This window comes from Carassius carassius, chromosome 50, assembly GCF_963082965.1.
Source record: "Carassius carassius chromosome 50, fCarCar2.1, whole genome shotgun sequence".
NCBI lineage: Eukaryota > Metazoa > Chordata > Actinopteri > Cypriniformes > Cyprinidae > Carassius > Carassius carassius.
In genome coordinates, this window is record NC_081804.1 from 17,355,846 (window position 1) to 17,372,726 (window position 16,881).

At 36.4% G+C, this 16,881-nt stretch overlaps 1 protein-coding gene across 1 annotated transcript in view; it reads left to right on the plus strand.

Annotated features, from left to right (window-relative positions):
- LOC132133055 (WW domain-containing oxidoreductase) overlaps positions 1-16,881 on the plus strand; it is a 251,646-nt gene that overhangs the window by 82,938 nt on the left and 151,827 nt on the right. Inside the window, exons 7-8 of the mRNA XM_059545747.1 lie at positions 2,443-2,628; positions 5,452-5,716. Of these exons, the coding sequence (XP_059401730.1) occupies positions 2,443-2,628; positions 5,452-5,716 (451 nt within the window). The remainder of the gene's footprint in view (positions 1-2,442; positions 2,629-5,451; positions 5,717-16,881) is intronic.

Here is a 16,881-nt window from a genome sequence, read left to right on the forward strand (position 1 = left end):
AGATGGTTTAAACAAGAATAGAATTCAGCAGAACTGCTGATGATTGACCATTTCCCTTAAAGAATAATACTACTACTACTACTACTAATAATAATATTAATACTACTAATAATACTAATACTACTACTACTACTACTACTAATAATAATATTAATACTACTAATAATACTAATACTACTACTACTACTACTTATAATAAAAACTTTAATTTATTAAAAAAATAATTTAAAGCATTTAGAAAAAAAAGCATTTAATAATTTAATAATATATTAAATATATTAAATATAATTTATTTTCATTGTATTTTTTATTGTTATTTTGTTATATTATATTAATAACCACTTTAATTTACAAAGCAATAGTTTGAACAAACTTGAACTAATTTAGTATTTATATATATATAATTTTGTGTGAAATATTATTAAATATAAATTAAGCTATTTATCTTTTATTGTATGTAGATTTATATTTACTTTTAATATATAATATGAATAGCAAAAGTAGATTTGAATCTATATACAATGAAAAATATGACTTAATTTATATTTAAGAATATTTCACATATTGATATTATATTATATAAAACTAAAAAAATCTAAAACATATATTAAAATAGTAAAATATATAAAATAGCTTTTAATATGAAATATTCTTAAATATATAATAAATATAATGTATTTTTAATTATATATTTCTTGTTTTGCTGTTTGTATCCACCTTATAGTATATATTTTGTAGCTATGCAGCCACATAGGAGTGATAACTCTTATTTCCATGTCATGTTGTACCATAATCAGGCACAGGAACAGAAAAACAAACACTGTGCTTGTTCTTCGGTCCTCTAAACGTCAGTTGTGACTAGAACATGTGCTGCTCAGTGTTTGTTACGCTGTGTGTTTCTAATGGAAGCACATGTGTATCTGCACATTTCCCATGATCCTGTGTGTTTCCACTGATGCACACGTCTTTCCACATAGATCCTGAAGGGAAATGTGAAGTCTACTTTTTTTAATGTCATAGAGAAGACTCATTAAAGCAGGGGCATAACAATTCCTCCATTAATTTTCCAGCAACCAGTTTTTAATTAATAGTGCAGGCAGTATTAAATATGGAGTACACAAATTGCCTGTGGGCTTCGTAATTAATTCTAATGGAAGAAATTAAAAATTGGTGGGGTGGATTCAGATTATTCTGCTGTATGGCCGTGGTTTCAGGACCACTGGAGCGACTCTGTCAAAGAAAAGATCTTGCTTGGTCTTTCCAGAAATCTCGCCGATGTATGATCGTCCGTCTTCCCAGACCGATCTTGAAATAGACTTGATTTGTTTTGATGTGTTTGAAAATTCCCTAATTCAGGATTATTTGTTTACTCTGCGCATTTTTGTAAATGTGTTTTGTTTTATGGGTTTTAGTTTGATTCGTTTTGTCTCGCTTGGTTTTTGCTTTTGTTTTTGTTGTTTTTTTATGGGTTTGGTTTCTGTTTATTTGGTATTGGTTAGGGTTTTGTTTGGTTTTGATTTCGATTTTTTTTTTAATTTGCTTTTGTTTTTGTTTGTGGTTTTCTTTTTTTGGTTTGTTTTGTTTGTGGTATTGGGGTCTGTGTGCCCTCCATGTACTTTTGCGTCCATTCATTTTTCAGTTTTTAGCCATGGCGAAAAAAAAGAAAAAAATAACTTTTGTTGTATTTTCAGCATGTTATGCTGAAAACCAAAACTGAAATTAGAACCATACACACAACATGCTGCCCGACAAAGTAAAATATAGATTTTTTTCTTTTTCAGATTTTGCACCATTATAAACATTTGAAAAATTGCTCACAATAATATAGAAAAATGTTTTCTTTGGGCATATTAGAAGTAATGCTTCTCCTGCACGTTCACGTGAGAACTCGAGCCATCTCTGGAAAAATGCAGAGACCTAATACAAATATGATTTTATTACAGACATTGCAGAATCCTGGGAACTTTATCATCATGAAATTATACATTGGGGTATAATTCTGTGTGCTATCTGGGTCACTGTATGGGACAGGACCATGCATGGGTGCTCAAAGTGCGTATGGTGTTAGAGCATATAAATAAAATATGACATTATAATTTCTCCTACTTCTCCAGATACAGACAGGCCCAGTTCCGGAATCAAATACTGTGTTTCTGAAATCAGTAAGGTTACTCCAGCTTTAATGTAGCCTACAGCTGTTTTAACATATTTTAGCCCTGTACATTGATAGTAACATCCGCATGGTTTTGTTTTGTCTGTCGGTTTGGTTTGATTATATTTGGTTTATTTTTGATTCGTATTTGTTTTTTGTTTCATGGTTTTGGTTTTATGGTTTTTGTTTTGTCTGTCGTTTTGGTTTGATTATATGGTTTATTTATTATATGGTTTATTAAGAATGTGCCATTTTTACTCAATCAACTTCCTTGTTTTCTCTCTCTGAAGGCCGTTGCACATCCTAGTGTGTAATGCAGCGGTTTGCACGCAGCCCTGGATCTTAACGGAGGACGGGCTGGAATCCACCTTTCAGATCTGTCATCTTGGTCATTTCTACTTGGTTGAGCTCCTGCAGGACGTCCTGCGCCACTCTGCTCCGGCTCGGGTGGTGGTGGTCTCCTCAGAGTCTCACAGGTGAGAATTTAAATGATCTCCCATCGTCCCAAGCATTTGTGCACAATTATCCATTTCCTCTCAGTTGTCACTTCACCAACAGTCTCTGTTGCTCACTTCTCCTGATTGATTTATAATTTGAGTCGTATAATTTTGGGACAAAGAGAAAGTAGCTCTTTACAGTCACATCTATTAGCATGTTAACTAGACCATGCTGACTATCAACACCCTGACCTCTTGGTTGAAAACGGGCCACTTCTGTTATAAAATTCTCAATGCGTTTATAATGAATGTAGTGCAGATAGTATGCAGAAAAAGAGCTAATATTTTGGGAGTACTGTTGCTATAACATGATTATTAAATGCGAGTCCTTTGAAGAACATTTTCGGCTCTGAGAGCGCGAGGGTCCATTAGATTAACAATCCCCTTGTGTCATTGAGGGAAAAAAATCTCAATTCGCTCTCTCCAACAGTAAAATCACTTACTTGTTATCGCAGTAACCCCTCCTTTTAACTTTTACAGTTTATTTCCTTTTTATTATCTTCTGCTACACCTGATCATTTTTGATCCTTACCTCCTCATCTCTATAAATTCCAGCGCCTTTAATATGTGGCCTTTTGAGTTTCCCATCTGACCTCTGACCCAGGTAGAGATTATATTTCCCAAAGCCAAAGCCAAGAGCCGTTAAACCTGGACACGGCCGTACGAGCAACGGAAAACAGCTCGGAGAGGGTGGGAAAGGACGAGGGGTTGGGGAAATTGACGGTGGAAGAATAAAATGGAGTCAGCGGGGACGTTTATCTGCGCTGTACCACTGGGGCTTAAGTGACAGGACCGATAGGTGCTGGCGTTTGCCTCCCGACTCCAAACAAGAGGACACTGATAGCACGGACAGGAAACTCACCTTTGAAAACTCACACCAGATTTACGCCTTTATACTTCAGTCTCTTTAAAGCAGGATACTGCAGTCATTAAATACCAGCCTGACCTGACCTTTTCATACCTCTGCTCTGAAAATAGACTATTTCCAGCCCAGAATGCCTCTGCTGGGAAGACCCTATGGCTTATCCCGGCCTTGAGGTGATGACAAAGTCAACATGTGCAGACTGAGGGATAGTGGGGATGGATATATAATAGCTAACTGGGTAGTTCAGCCAAAAATACTAATAGCAAAAAAATCTTTCATCATTTACTTGCATTCATGTCATTCTAAACCTGGTTTTCATTCTTGAGTGGAACAGAAAAGAAGTTTTAAACCATGTTCGGTGTCACACAGCACTTGAAATTGAATAGGGATGCATGATATTGTGCTCAAAAAATAAAGTGAAATAAAATAAAATAAATTAAGTGAATAAATTTATTTTGCATGAAGCTTTTTATCATCATCATTGAATGCTCAGAACTATTTCAGAAGACTTGTTTTAAGTATCAAGAAAATGGTCTCATATTCAAACTTGGCACATTGCTAAAGGTTTGACATAACTGATGCCAAATGTTGGTTGGTTTCTATGTGTGCATATACAAATGACAATGAGGGCAAGATCTTTAGTAAATAATGAACCATTCTTTGCAAAAATGGGCCACTGTTATGATATTTATTTATTTAGATTAATTACTTAATTTATTTAACTTAATAGACCCTGCTAATTTCATTCTTTGGGGGAAACATTTTAAAGTCATATTGGGTATAGAAACAAGGAGGGTGAATAAATTAGATCTCAATTTATTTATTTTTGGTGAACTATTCCTTTAATTAACTAGTTTCCTTCCCACTCCCACAGTTCACACCTTTAGTGTCTGTAACAATGCGATACCCGCAGATGTTGTTGTTTACCCAAGCAGAGATGTAATGTGTCAAACACCAACACTGGCCGCACTGAGCTTGTCATACAGCGAATGTAATTTTTTGATTGGTTGTTATATAAAGCACATAATTAATAGGTAAATGTTGAATACAATTGCGGGCTCTGATTCACACTAAAGGAGGGACCATTCATTTTACTGCAGTTTCTTGGCATTGTTTACACACACACACATACAATGACACATTGAGAAAATATAATGTCTTGTGTTCAGGGGCCTTGTCAAACATCTGGTGTTAAACAGCTTAGTCAGAGCCAATTAAAGAACATCATGTCGTAGCATTGATTTGCATTATGCCAGACCTGGTCTGCCAAAGCTCATTTAGGTTATTTCTCCATTGGCTCACATTCAGGAGGTTATTTCCAATTGTTAAACTTAGACTTGAGACTTAAGTCTGTCAGTTAAATATTGACTCCGAAAAAAGAGTTCTATAATAATTTAATTTAATTTCCTTTCCCTCTTTTGTGAACACAAAAGTAGATTTAAAAAAATGTTGGAAACCCAAACTGTTTTGGTGACTGTAGACTTCTATTTGGACAATTCAAAAACAAAGACATGAAACTACTGTAGATGCAAAACTAGATGCCAAACAAAACACAAAACAAAAAATGAAACTAAACACCTACAAGAAAAAACCAAACAAACAAACATAAAAGCCAATATAATACATAACAAACAATTAAAAACCAAACAAAACCATAAAAAACAAAACAAAAACAAAGCCAAAAAACTAACAGTTACAAAAAAAACACACGCACAAAAAAAAAAACTCCAACACAAAACAAAACCGATATAAAAACAATTAAAAAAAAAACACAAAACAAACAAACAAAAAAACCCCCATAAAAATAAAATCTGACATAAAAAACAAACCACACACCAGACACAAATCAGAACAGAAAACAAACAAAAGATACATTACTCAGAATAAGTGTCTTCTGTCTTGAATTTAGTATGACTTGCTCGTTGTTGTTTGTGAAGGTTCACAGATCTGGTGGACTCGTGTGGGAAGGTGGAGCTGAGTCTGCTTTCACCTCCACAGAAGGAGTACTGGTCAATGCTGGCCTACAACCGTGCCAAACTCTGCAACATCCTCTTCTCCAACGAGCTGCACCGCCGCATGTCACCTCACGGTGTCACCTGTAACGCACTGCATCCTGGGAACATGATGTACACCTCCATCCACCGCAGCTGGTGGCTCATGACCCTGCTCTTCACCTTTGCTCGACCCTTCACCAAGTCTATGGTAAGAGCAAAATATGTCATTTTTCCCTTTTTAACTTGATGTAGTGGACGAATAAGAATGCTCCTGAGTTTTTTTTTCGTTTTGTTTTTTGCAGCTAAATTTGTATCATATCTAAAATGGCAACCGATTTTGAATGTTGTTTGTAGGCATCAACAACACGTGTCACACAATTGGCTTTCTTCATGTGAAGCACACGGTAGACTTGATATACAGCTCATTTGAATGGAGTTTGATGTTAGTGTGTTGCTGCAAAAAGATGTTCTTTTATGAATAAACCTTAAGCTATAGGCCTATGCTGGGCGTAACAGAACATTTCCAATTAACATTTTTAATTGAAGTATTTCTGATGATATTTTCTGGTATTGCATTAAATATAGTAAATATAGTAGTTTTTAGTACCGATATAAAAATTTTGACTGATACCAATAAACAGATTGAATGATTGATTGATTCATTCATTCAATGTTAAGGCCAATAAATGGCTGATTTTAAAATTAATTACTATTTTGTGTAAATAAATAAAAAACTCAACTTAAAATAGTAAAAAACAAACAAAATGATAAATAATTGTTTTAAATGTTGCAAATTAGACTTTACAGTAGAGTATGAAAAATCTGTCAAATTTGGGATTATTTAACAATGTTAATGGTTATTTGTTTTTTTTTTAAATAAATCAAAAATTTGACCGATAACCGATATGGTACCGATATAATGTGCATCTGTCATTATTTAATATGTTTATACATTAATATATTACTCCTATTTCTCTCGACTTCAGTTTTTTTCCACTGAACTTGTTATTATGTTCTAGTATTTCCTTTCTGGATGAATACATGTGATGCAAGCTTACAAATTAGCCTTCTCATTGGGAAAGTACGATACCTTTTAATGCAACAGTAGCTATCAAAACTGAAGAACAAAGCTGTTGTGTCTTTTGTTTGTCGAATATATGATTTTGTGACAATGGGGCTCTTTGTTTTCTTAATTTCACACCATCTGTAAATGCACACCTGCTTTTTTGTGACTTTTTTTTTCAGGTACAGTGGTTGGTTCTTGATATTTTTTTTTTTGTGGTCCAAGAAAGTTTCACTAGCATGTTTTTGGGTTCTTGAGCAGGAATCGCCTGTAGTTAGCATGAGTGTGTGTGTGTGTCTCGCTGTCGTAGCGCTGTATACCCCAGAGCCGCATAAATCAGACGGGCAGCTCTTCCTGTAGGCAACACTGCCGTTTTAGCCCGAAGAGCCGAGTCGCATACACTTACAGAGACAAACTATAAAATTCAACATCCTCATAAATCATAAAGTATCTGCCTGTCTCGCACCTGAAGCATTTCCTTCCACTTCTGATACGCTTTAGGGCACACAATGCATTTGATGTATTCTTTGTTTTAATTTTGGTTGAAAACTCTGAAGGCAGGTTTTGATTTAGAGTTGAGTATTTCAATCGAGCTGATTATGTATTAAAGAGATGGGTATGAATATGTTTGATGGCCGTCGGTGTGGATCAAGGCATTCTGCTGCATGGAAAGTGTGCTGCTGTTTCTGAGCTGTGATTTCACTTTTTTTGTCTGTTGATGAGACCTTGTTTAACATTTCATAGTTTTGAACATGTAAAGAAGCAGCAACTTTTTAGCTGTGTGCTTTCTGAAGAAAATATCAGCGCTTGTAAGGTAATGAATCACGATTCAGTTTGGAAACTTTCCAATGATGTCATTCCTGATTTTTAATAGATGTCACTCTATGGTGTATTATTTATAGTATATATTAAGTTATTATCATTATATACATTTTATTTAGAATTATTATTTCTTTATCTGTTTTTTTTTATATAAATGTAATTTAAGTATTTTCTCTCTATATATTTTTTTTAATATATCATGATAATTGTTTAGTGGATATTAAATTATTTGAATAGATCTCTAATAGAGACTCTTTGGTTACATACTTTAAAAGTTAATAATACGTCCAAACTAACTATATCTATTTATTTATTTTCTAAAAAAATACATTTATAAATAATATATATTATCCTAAACTGCTATTATTATTATTATTATTATTATTAATCAGTAGAGTAATTATTTTAACCATATATGAAGTGCAGTACAGATGTCACCGAGCATAGGAAAACCCCAGTTCTTAACAAGGTGTTAATGTGCTTCTCTCTCCCTTTTCTGAAACCCCTCAAATATTAGTGAACTTAACACAAAACAGTGCTGTTATTTTTCTTTTATTGGTTATGAGGTTATGATGATGGTATCATTTTAATTGCTTGCAGTCTCATAAGGGATGCTGGGAAATTGTTCAAGGTTGCAAAGCTCTGCATAATGTTGACAGGAAGAGCCTGGAACGATATTACACCCAAGCTCAGGAAAACGCCTTTGTCTTCTCCGAGAAGCTGTAGATGATTTATAACTGCGCAATTCTAGAATAAAACCTCTTATTTTGCTGTTTTATTGCATCTGAGTGGGACACTTCCATTTAGTTGTGTTTCTTAACAGTTTGATACACAGATGCATCAGACATCCCAATAATAATAAATTAATTGATTAATTATTATTCTTAAATTTATTTGCCTCAATTTGTCTCAATAAAAAATATAAGATTCCATTTTAAAATGGAAAGGATGTTGCAGTGTAATTCATAAAACCAAATGTAATCATCTCATCATGTAATGTGTAGATAATTTTCAGTTTTGCTGAGTTGATAAAAAATTCATTGGGATGGAGGCAGACTGATATCTGACTTTAACTCACACGACTGTGTTCATCTATAATCTGTACATTAGATATGGTCTGCCATGCATCTCTCATGGTCTCTTCGTGGCCTGCAGTTGTACATTAGGCCCATGCTGATCGCCAATGTGATGTGTTTAGCTTTGATAAGAGTGGAGTCATTTTCTCCTCATAATAATCAAGTGGTTTCTTATGCTGAGCAGAATTGACGGCACTGATCTTTCCTGGCATATTTATGTCCTGTCAGTGAGAAGCAGGAATAAAACTGCATCAATCCATTGACTAAACTGACAACCATTTTAGTGTAAAATTTAGGATACAAGCCAACCATCTCCCATTGGAATCATTTTGATGAGAAAGTAATCTACAACCGAAATGTACTGTACTGTAGATGCAATCGAATTTAATATAATAACTTACCAAAAAATGTTTAGAATCAACAAAACATAGGAATTGACTTGCTCAGAAATCCCCAAATTCCTCAGACTCATTTGCATGAACAAATTTGACATTTCCAAGAAATTTAGTTTTTATTAGATCTGCAATGGTTTCTGCTTGTTAGATATTTTTGCTCAATGTCAAAAAAAGGTCATTTTTGATACTTCCTATGTGGTTTTATGTGAAGTACTGTACGTCCCCGAAGCCTCTGTAACATTTTAATTTGTCTAGTCAAACAGCTGTTTTAGCATGTTTAGTTTGACATTTCTTATGTGGCATCTTATAGCTGCTTGATGCTTTGGGACATGAAGCTGCTGGGAAAATCACAGCCGCCCAATCAGCACCCCACCTTCCCCCCGTCATGCTTCTTCACAATCGCTTTATTGGGATCCAGTCCGGCACCTGACTGCACGTTTTCAGCAGTTTAGCGCAATTATTTTCCCCAGGATTCTGCCTCAGGCGCTCCACTACCTTTTTACATATGCAGGGGCTGAACTTTTGACCATGGCCCAATAGTCGTACATTAGCCGCTGGTTTGCTCTAAAAGGGGGACTTTAACAAGTTCCTCTGTGCATTGGCAAGTGTCTCACCTCTCGCTTGTGAGATAATTTAACCAGCCTGCTGTGAGACTGCTGCCAGCTCTTCCTTATGGGAGTCTAAATCTCTCTCGCTCTCTGTCCCCTTGTAAGCCGAGCGAAAGGAGATGCTGTTGATGGATCTTTCCTCGTGCTTGGCTAACGAGGGCTCTGCTTCTATTAGTACACTACAGAGGCATTACCCATTCTCTCTCGCTCTTCTTTAATGAAGTCTCGTCACCCTGAGCAGCTCAAATTTATCCCACCGCTGTCGCGCTGCGATGAGCCTTGTCTGCGTGGCAAGTGTCCCCTGGTAACCGGTTGTAAGGTCAGGTGTTGTTATCTGCCTGTACACGGGGTCCTAGCACGGCAGCATCGCAAACGGGGCTGACAGGCTCTCAGTGAAGCGGAGCGAAGTGGGGCAGAGGTCTACACCCAGAGCCCCTTCCGCTGCGGCGGGACACAATGAGCTGCCAGCAGCCCTAATGGGCTCATAATTGGTGATTAGGGCCTGCAGGTTGAGAAGAGAACTGGTTCACTCAGCCTGCGGGAATGTTTTCCGCTAAAGGCTGCTGTGCTGTCTTCTACCGGAGCACTTGGCCTGGAACGACCCGCTATTATATCAAATTTAATGGCTACTATAGGTTTTTCCAGATCATTGTTTTCCCCACCCTGTTTCTGGAGGCACCCCAACAGTACACATTTTGGTCTTGCTTACTTGACCCACCCATTTCAGATCTTACAGTTTCTACTAAAAAGCTAATGAGTTGATCCAGGTGTGTTTGATTAGCAGAAGCTTGAAAATGTGTAATGCTGGGGTGCCCCTAGGAACAGTGTTTGGAAACACTGTTCTAGATCAGGGGTTTTCAAACCTGTTCTGGAGGCCAGAACCACACATTTTGGTAAATTTCCAGGAAAGTTTCCAAAAATTCTAGAAAGTTTCTGTAATAGTTCCAGAAATGTTCCATCCCTTAACAACCTTAGTCTCCTAATTTCCAACCATAGTCCTAGAAACTGCCTCCCCCAGCACTGAACATTTTGAATATCCCCTTTATCTAATGCAACCATTTCAGGTTTTGGAGTCTCTACTTATGAGCTGATATCCTGAATCAGGTGTGTTTTGATTAGGAAAACATGCAAAATGTTGCAGGAGAACATTGTTAACCACTGGTCTAGATATCAAGACTTGAGACATACTAAGTTTGCTTTGCTTCGTCCGAACCAGCATTCAGTAACCCCTTCCTTTAGGACCTTCTTTTCACGATTTTCTCCCCTTGTTTCTAAAGAAGAGCTGACAGGTGTATCTCCTGCAGAAGACATGCAGCATTGAGAAATCTATTATCAGTAGTGCTTATGTTCTGCCGGATTGCTTTAATCACAACTTTGATCTGTTCTGGGCTCCACATGAACCGTACTTCAGACCCCAGTTTTCAAGCGGACCCGGACAACAAGGGACCAGCCCACAGGTCCAGGTGACTCCAACAAATGGCCCGTCAGACATTCCACTACATAGAATTGTTCTTTTACAGCCCTTCTGCAGTTAAATTGGATCCAACATGGGTACAGTAGGTTCAAAGCAGCGCACTGTGTGAACTATGCATGTAAACAGCACAGTGCCTCGTCCTGCTTAGCTCTCTGGTTAGAACTGAACATCAAACCTTGAATAGACTTTAATCTATAATCTAATTGAGTGATATGTTGGCCTGATGTTACTCCATTCTCTCTCCATATCTCTCACCTACCATCGCATTACCTATTATGAGCCTGGAAGACAATCCGAGACCTAAAAGCACACAATCCCATTTGCTTTTATTGACATGTGTGTCTCAACTCAATCCTATTACCAGGATTATAGTCTACCAAGACACACCGTTTCATTAAAATAAAGTGTGGGTCTAGAGGCAACCACACACATACATACACTTGCAGCTCTTTGGAGGAAGAGACTCGTAGTAGGAAGCCAAGCAAATAGTTTATTGCTTGATCAGCCGATGTGGCCAGGAAGGTGTCTGAATCGATAAAGGACCAATCAGAGGCAGGCAGGCAGCGTTGGGGCGAGCCCGGGAGCTGTCATGTCATTCCGGTTTGACCCCCAGTCAAAGTCACACAGCAGCCCATCCATCTGAGTGTGTGGAGCTCATTACGTGTTCATCTGAAGACCATCAGATATAGCACATGGATGCTAGCAGAATGAGACGATGACTTCCAATGACTTGCATTGATGATGTTTGAGAGGATTCTGTCAATAATTTAATTGCAATGTAATGAAAACTTTTTTTACACAAAGTTGGAACGTTCATAATGGTCAGCCATTTAATGGAAAGCTGGGAAGTTATACATTTGGTAATTGTCGTGACATTAATCATGCATCATAAAAGATTACATTTGCATGAGTGGCATACGATTTTGTCCTCATGAATGTGTTCAAGCATGTTAATGATTATGCTATGGCTTTGACAATCACAATGTTTGGTTTCTTTGAAAAAATATGGCAAAATCCCTCTCCTGGCATCTTTGCAAGCCCCACGTCTCAAAACAACCCTAACCCAGAATTCCCGACTAAAATCAGGCTTCCAGAGTCATATCCACACTGACAGAGGTCTGTTTTTTGTGACGTGGCTGATGAACTTTTCTTCAAATTGATTTCAAAAATGTACATAAGCAGTTGATCTTCCACCCTAGATTACCTATTGATTTTTAATATGAAAAGCTCATTATACAAACAGTAGCTGCAACACCAAAAGCTAGCCAACCTTTGCATAAATCCTTTAATTGAATTCCCAGAGCCTGTGGTTCTAAATTTTTTTTTAATTAAATCCATTTCTTTTCCTTTTTTTCCCCCCTTTCTTCTGTAAGTGTTGGTGTTTAATTTGCATGCTGTGAAGTGGGTCTTGTCCTAGATAAAGTGCCATTGATCCTTATTAAAGCACACCTCTAGGCCTGCTGAAAACCAACTGGGAAAATTAAATGTGTTCATGGTGCATACACTTATTCCCTGCATGATCGGATTAGAGAGGGAATGGGAGAGAGCGAATAAGAGTTCAAATGGAGAAAGAGGGTAGTGAATGAAGAACGGAAAATAAAACGAAGAGAAATGGAGAGACAAAATGATATTGAGGGGAAAAAAGTGGAGAGGTGAAAAGATTAAGAGGGAAAAATGAAGAATTATTATTGATTTGGCAAACATTATTACATTATGTTTCTCCAACCGTCCCAAAGAGACACCGTTGGGCCTGAAATTAAATTCTGAGCAGTTTCATCACAAATCCAGCTGTGTATTTTTCACATTGACCATCTAATAGCTTATGGATGGCTTTATCAAAGCTGTTATTAATATTTTTCTAATTGGCTTTTGTTTGTCGTAGTGTTATGAAGAGTGGCTACATAAGTCTTTCCAGAGAAACCATGACCTTCTGCGACCCTTTATTCAACACTGGTTATTAAATATCTATGATTGTGTTCACCTCATAACAAGGGAGTGTAATTGTTAATTAGAAAGTATTTGACAAAAATAAGATAAAAATAAAAATGTTCCTGTTTCTTTGACATTGACATTGATCGCCCATTGGCCAGATCAGGGCCAATCAGATGACGACGTGTTTATAGCATGTCCCCTTTAGTACTGAAATAGTAGCCACATAAATGCATAGATAGGGACCAAAATTAACAACTTGTCACACTTGCCAGTGAAGGATAAATTGCGAAAATTAAAGACATACATTTTAACATTTTAATTAGCAACAAAACTGCTTTTGTTTGCTGAGTCAAGCATCACTATTATTATAACTTATATTTTAAAAGTTTGGGTTTTGAGCACAGTTTTGAGAGGATTGAGGATTGCTCTGCTGAGGATTACTGTTCTGCGTAACTTGATGAGCGATAAAAAGCATGAGAAAATTAGTGATTTGCACTGATTTATGGCAAAAAAATAAAATAAAAAATAAAACATGGAACACAGGCACACAAGACTAAACAAAAACTAAAAAGCAAAGCAAAATGAAAAACATTAATAAATGGCAAGAAACAAAACAAAGAAGAGAAACAAAACAAACACAAGTCATAATATAATTACAAAGTACAACAGAGAACAAACCAGCTATAAACACCAAAGGGAAAAAAGACAACAACTGTAAAACAGGAAAAACAAAACACAAACACACACGTACTGTACACAAACGAAAACAAACAATTAAAAATCATAGGCCATAAAACAAAACAACTATACTATAATACTAACAACCAAAACAACAAATACAGCAAAACACAAAACAACACCAAAACAAACAAATATAGATCATAATATTACAAACACAAATAAAAACACAGCAAAACAAAACTTAAAAAAACAATTGTTTCATAATGTTGTTATTACTATTACTTTAAATTGACCAACAAACTGGCCAGCACGGTTTTGTTTGCTCATTAAAGCCAATTTTGCTTGCATTTTGTTACTTTGCAAGTGTTCATTTGGGGTGTAGACCACACATTTGGTCATATCCTCACACATGCTAGTTAATGCTGACAGTTCTTTAGCCTGGACTGAAGCAGATGGAGTTGACTGGTGACCTTTTGCTTCTGCGGGTCTGATGGCTGTTTAACAGTCTGTCTGTAGCGGCTGTGCTTTTCCTGCGCTGATCAGTGGCCGCAGACAGTAAGATTTATCATGTATTTGTGCTAGTTGATTGCCAACAGAGGCGACCGTCTCCCAGCGGTGCTGTATGCAGACTGCTGCTGAATCAATAGGGATTAACCTTTGAACCCTGGGCACATACTTATACACACACTTGCCATCGGCACACACACCTCCATTTCATCAGTTTCACTTAAACACAGCCACTCACTCAATAACTCTCCTACTGCTAATTATTTTCAAAGCATGTAAGCACCTCTCTGGAGGAAAACCGGACTTATGAAGCAGGAGGAGGAGGTTGGGGATGATCAGGAAAGGTATCAGGTCCATACGTCTGTAGATCCATGCGTCTCACATCAGTAATGACTGGCTCTTCCTGTCGGCCTGCTTGGAAACAGCTCTGCACCCATGAGACCATCAGAAATGAGGATTACAGCTTTGAAGGTGTTTTTGTTGGACGGATTTGAGTTTTTAGACTAAGATTCACTAATGTGTTTGACCAAGGGAGCGAAAGCAGATTCATGGTTGAGGAAAGGGCCACTTCCTGTCACATTTCAACATGAGACAAACAAATGTACAGTACATGTGAACAAGAATATTGCAAGATCAGCATGGATAACAGCTTGTACCTTGTCTTTTAGGGCACACGCTATTCTTGTTTTTTATTTCGTTTGTGTTTTTGTTTGTTTGCCCACTTAAAAGCATGTCAATTTATTAATAAAATTGTTTTTTTGTGTGGTTATTTTATTTATTATTAATTGTAAATTTTTTTTGTGTTTTTAATTAATTTCTTTGGCAGCTTGGAAACGTATTTACCATATTTTCATCTCAAGTCAGCATGTCTTTTTTTATTTATTCTATTTATTTTGTTTTGTTTACTTTCATGTTTTTTTTTTGCTTTTCTCTTGCTCTTGTTGTTTTTCTTTTCTTTTGTTTCTCAACCATTGTTTTTTAGTTTTATGTAGTTTTTTGCTTGTTTGTTTTTATCTAAATTAAGAGATTTAATTTCACTCTCAGTTTTAGTGCACTATAGTTACTCTGGAAAGCACACACACACACACACACACACACACACACACACACACACACACACACACACACAGATGTCTTTTGTTAAAACAGTTCAGAACACTGTGAATTGTAATGCAGACAAAACACAACCATACTGTACAGACTCTCTTCAAACAATCGGTATCAAAAATCAACTCCGCTTTTACTGACACTTTTTAAAAGCTTTAAACTCAGTTGAATAAATATTAAAGGGTGCAAACATCAGAGGTAGCAGCTCTGTTTTCCAGCTAGCTGCTTGCTTTAAAGAGCCAAATCACGCTGTAGAGCAGAATGCTTTTAATGTGCATTATCACTTTACATAATTCTCATTGTAATGGCAATGGGACAAAGGTCACTGTAAGTGATCGAATGCTGTTTGGTCGACACACTCATTTGTGCATGAATCATTGAGCTGACCTTTGACCTCCGGACTGCTAAAATAAGACCTGTATAAACAACCATAGAGAGAGCTGGAAATACTGAGTGTTATTTGCTAAACAGAATCAAGCATAAACCTTCTGATGAGTTAAATGTGAAGAGCATCTGTCCATTTAAAAAAAGTCACTTTAAACATTGTTAAAAAAGCGTATGTTGTGATCAGCCAAACTAAAGACAATTTCAAGCTCAAACGGTCTAGGTTTGCAGAAGTGGGCGGTCATATGTTAATGAGCACATGACGTCATAAAACATTTTTCGTGAAATGACCCCTGTAACATCTACCTTTCTGTTTTCAGCAGCAATCATAAACAAACATGCACACACACACACACACACACACACACACACACACACACACACACACACACACACACACACTACATTAAAAAGATCTTCTTATTGTGTGTAGGGCACAGCCACTGCACAGAGAGTGGAACCAATTCACCCGGCCTCATTGGTGTTTGCCATTCCTCTTGGGTTTACACTATATCTGCTATTGATTGTGTTTCTGTGGCTCGTTGTGACCAATCATCTGTGCAATGCATCTTACAGCGGCCACACAAACTGCTTAATGTATTCATGCATTGATTGTGCTTTACACTTAAACCTGATTAGCTGCATTCATACCTATTCATGTGCTGTTCGCTTACTGTTAGACACAGGTAAATAAAACAAACATGCATTTACTCACTATATGAATGGGGACGTTCCATAGACTTACTGTACTACTGCCCAGTAACCAACTAGTTGGCTATTTTATGATCATTATTTTGTAATTATTTAGCAGTGCATATGTATATGTGTATACTGCATAAAGCTAACAGCACACTACTCACAAATATTGCATACAGATTTTGATTGCATATCATTTATATAATGAGAACTATTTAATATTTTCTGGATTTCTCTCTAACCTGCTGCCATTTTATTTGGTTTATTAAAAACAATAATATATTAGGATTTGAACCCTGAAATAAATAAATAAATAAACACACACACACACACACAGATACACACAAACAAACTATATTCTAAAACTAAACCAAAACTATCAAATTAAACCAAAACGGAGGAAACATAAAAATAAAACTGAAAACAAGAAAAAACAAATCCAGAAAACAAAAACACCCAAAACAAAACAAGATAAACAAAACAAAACAAGCAAACAAAGTCAAGTAATATGTGTTTTATTTTTTATTTATTTGCTTATGCCAGGAAATAACATCTGCACCTATAACTTTTAGAGAACGTTTGTCATTTTTGTGTACAGTATGCGCCTCGTTCTCAATAGCTGAACAAA